The 1,339-nt window shown below is 48.3% G+C and overlaps 1 protein-coding gene across 1 annotated transcript; it reads left to right on the top strand.

Annotated features, from left to right (window-relative positions):
- The first annotated feature begins 267 nt into the window (after positions 1-267).
- On the top strand, positions 268-1,031 carry LOC103721053 (uncharacterized). The gene is made up of 2 exons (XM_008811090.6): positions 268-413; positions 566-1,031. The coding sequence occupies exons 1-2, from the start codon at positions 313-315 to the stop codon at positions 903-905; spliced, it is 441 nt and encodes a 146-aa protein (XP_008809312.1). The 5' UTR covers positions 268-312; the 3' UTR covers positions 906-1,031.
- Positions 1,032-1,339: the final 308 nt, after the last annotated feature.

Raw genomic sequence — 1,339 nt, 5'->3', positions numbered from 1 at the left:
AACGCGTCGCCCAAAGTCCGCACGCTATTGGTAACTCCAGACGGCAAGCAGAGAACTTTCTCTGCTAAAATCCGCCCTTTTCCTTTTTTTTCCCCGGAAAACCACTAAAGTCCACCGTCCGTGTCCTCATCAACAGCCGTGATCTGACCAACTACGCGCAAGCCCCCTCCCTTCTCTCCAAGCTGTATGTATGCAATCAATTAATCATCATGTAATCATCACTCTCTCTCTCTCTCTCTATTTAAACCCAAACCCCCCCCCCCCCCCCCCAACCAAAAACATCAAACTTCACTAAATTAACAAAGAGCGGACATGGCGATTTCTATCAGCTCCTGCCTCAGACCCCCCTCTTCCTCTTCCTCACCTCCTCCTCCACGCCCCTCGCCATCGAACAAAACCCCTCTTACCCCATGGTGAGCTCCAATTTAATTTCCTGCACTCTGGAATATGCCTGGTTTAATACCATGCACCACCGTCACAGCCGATGCCTTGCCAGCTCTCTCTAGATCTCTATAAATTATATATATATATACGCGGTTTGTTAATGTCCTTAAAACCTGTTCAGGCCTGCGAGCAAAGAAGCAAGCTGGGGAAGCCGGTGCGTCGCAACCGCAGCATGCATCATAATTGGCTCGAGTGCCGCCGGCTTTGCGGGCGGCGACGGGCGCAGAGTCCCTGCTGGAGATCATCTGAAGGTCATGGAGGTATCGGAAGGAAAGGTGGCGAGGTGGAGTGACAGGAGGAGGTGTCCTCCCTGGCATGTGAATTCTCTGGAGAATATCATGCCGGAGAATCTCCCCCGGCCGTCGACTGGTCGGAGATCCAACGGGCTTGTAGCTTACAAACGGGCTCCGCCGGTTGGGGGTGCTTCCTTTCAGTACAAAAGTAGCTGCTATTCGCTTTAGGCATGTAGCCGTTTTACGGTACTTATTTTTCACTTCTTTCTCTAATACCTTGTGCACATGATATGTGAGTCCGATTGAAAAGGGTGAATAAGAGATTGATTCCGCTGGGACGCGATATAATTCTTCCATCGCTAGCTTGAGTGGAGGCTTCATACCAATTTCATATAAATCCCAGAAGCAACAGGGAAAAGAAGAGCTGAAAGAGATTTATGTGGGGTTTTGCGTGGGGTCGCTACTGGAATCCGGAATTGCAGTACGAGACTTTTGTTGCAGTACAGTTGGGTAGGGGCTGTACTGCCAATAACTAGGATTGCTCTTTGAAATTTTTCTATTGCCCAGTGCTTTAGTGAGTTAGAATCTAAAGTACCAGCACATAAAAAAAAATCCTATGATTTAGATACCCGCAGTCAATACATCAAAAAGATCGTTTAAAT

The sequence above is a fragment of the Phoenix dactylifera genome, chromosome 9 (assembly GCF_051530095.1).
Source record: "Phoenix dactylifera cultivar Ajwa chromosome 9, Ajwa_hap1_PhDact_Kaust_v1.1, whole genome shotgun sequence".
Classification (NCBI taxonomy): domain Eukaryota; kingdom Viridiplantae; phylum Streptophyta; class Magnoliopsida; order Arecales; family Arecaceae; genus Phoenix; species Phoenix dactylifera.
This window is presented reverse-complemented; position numbering and strand designations above follow the sequence as displayed.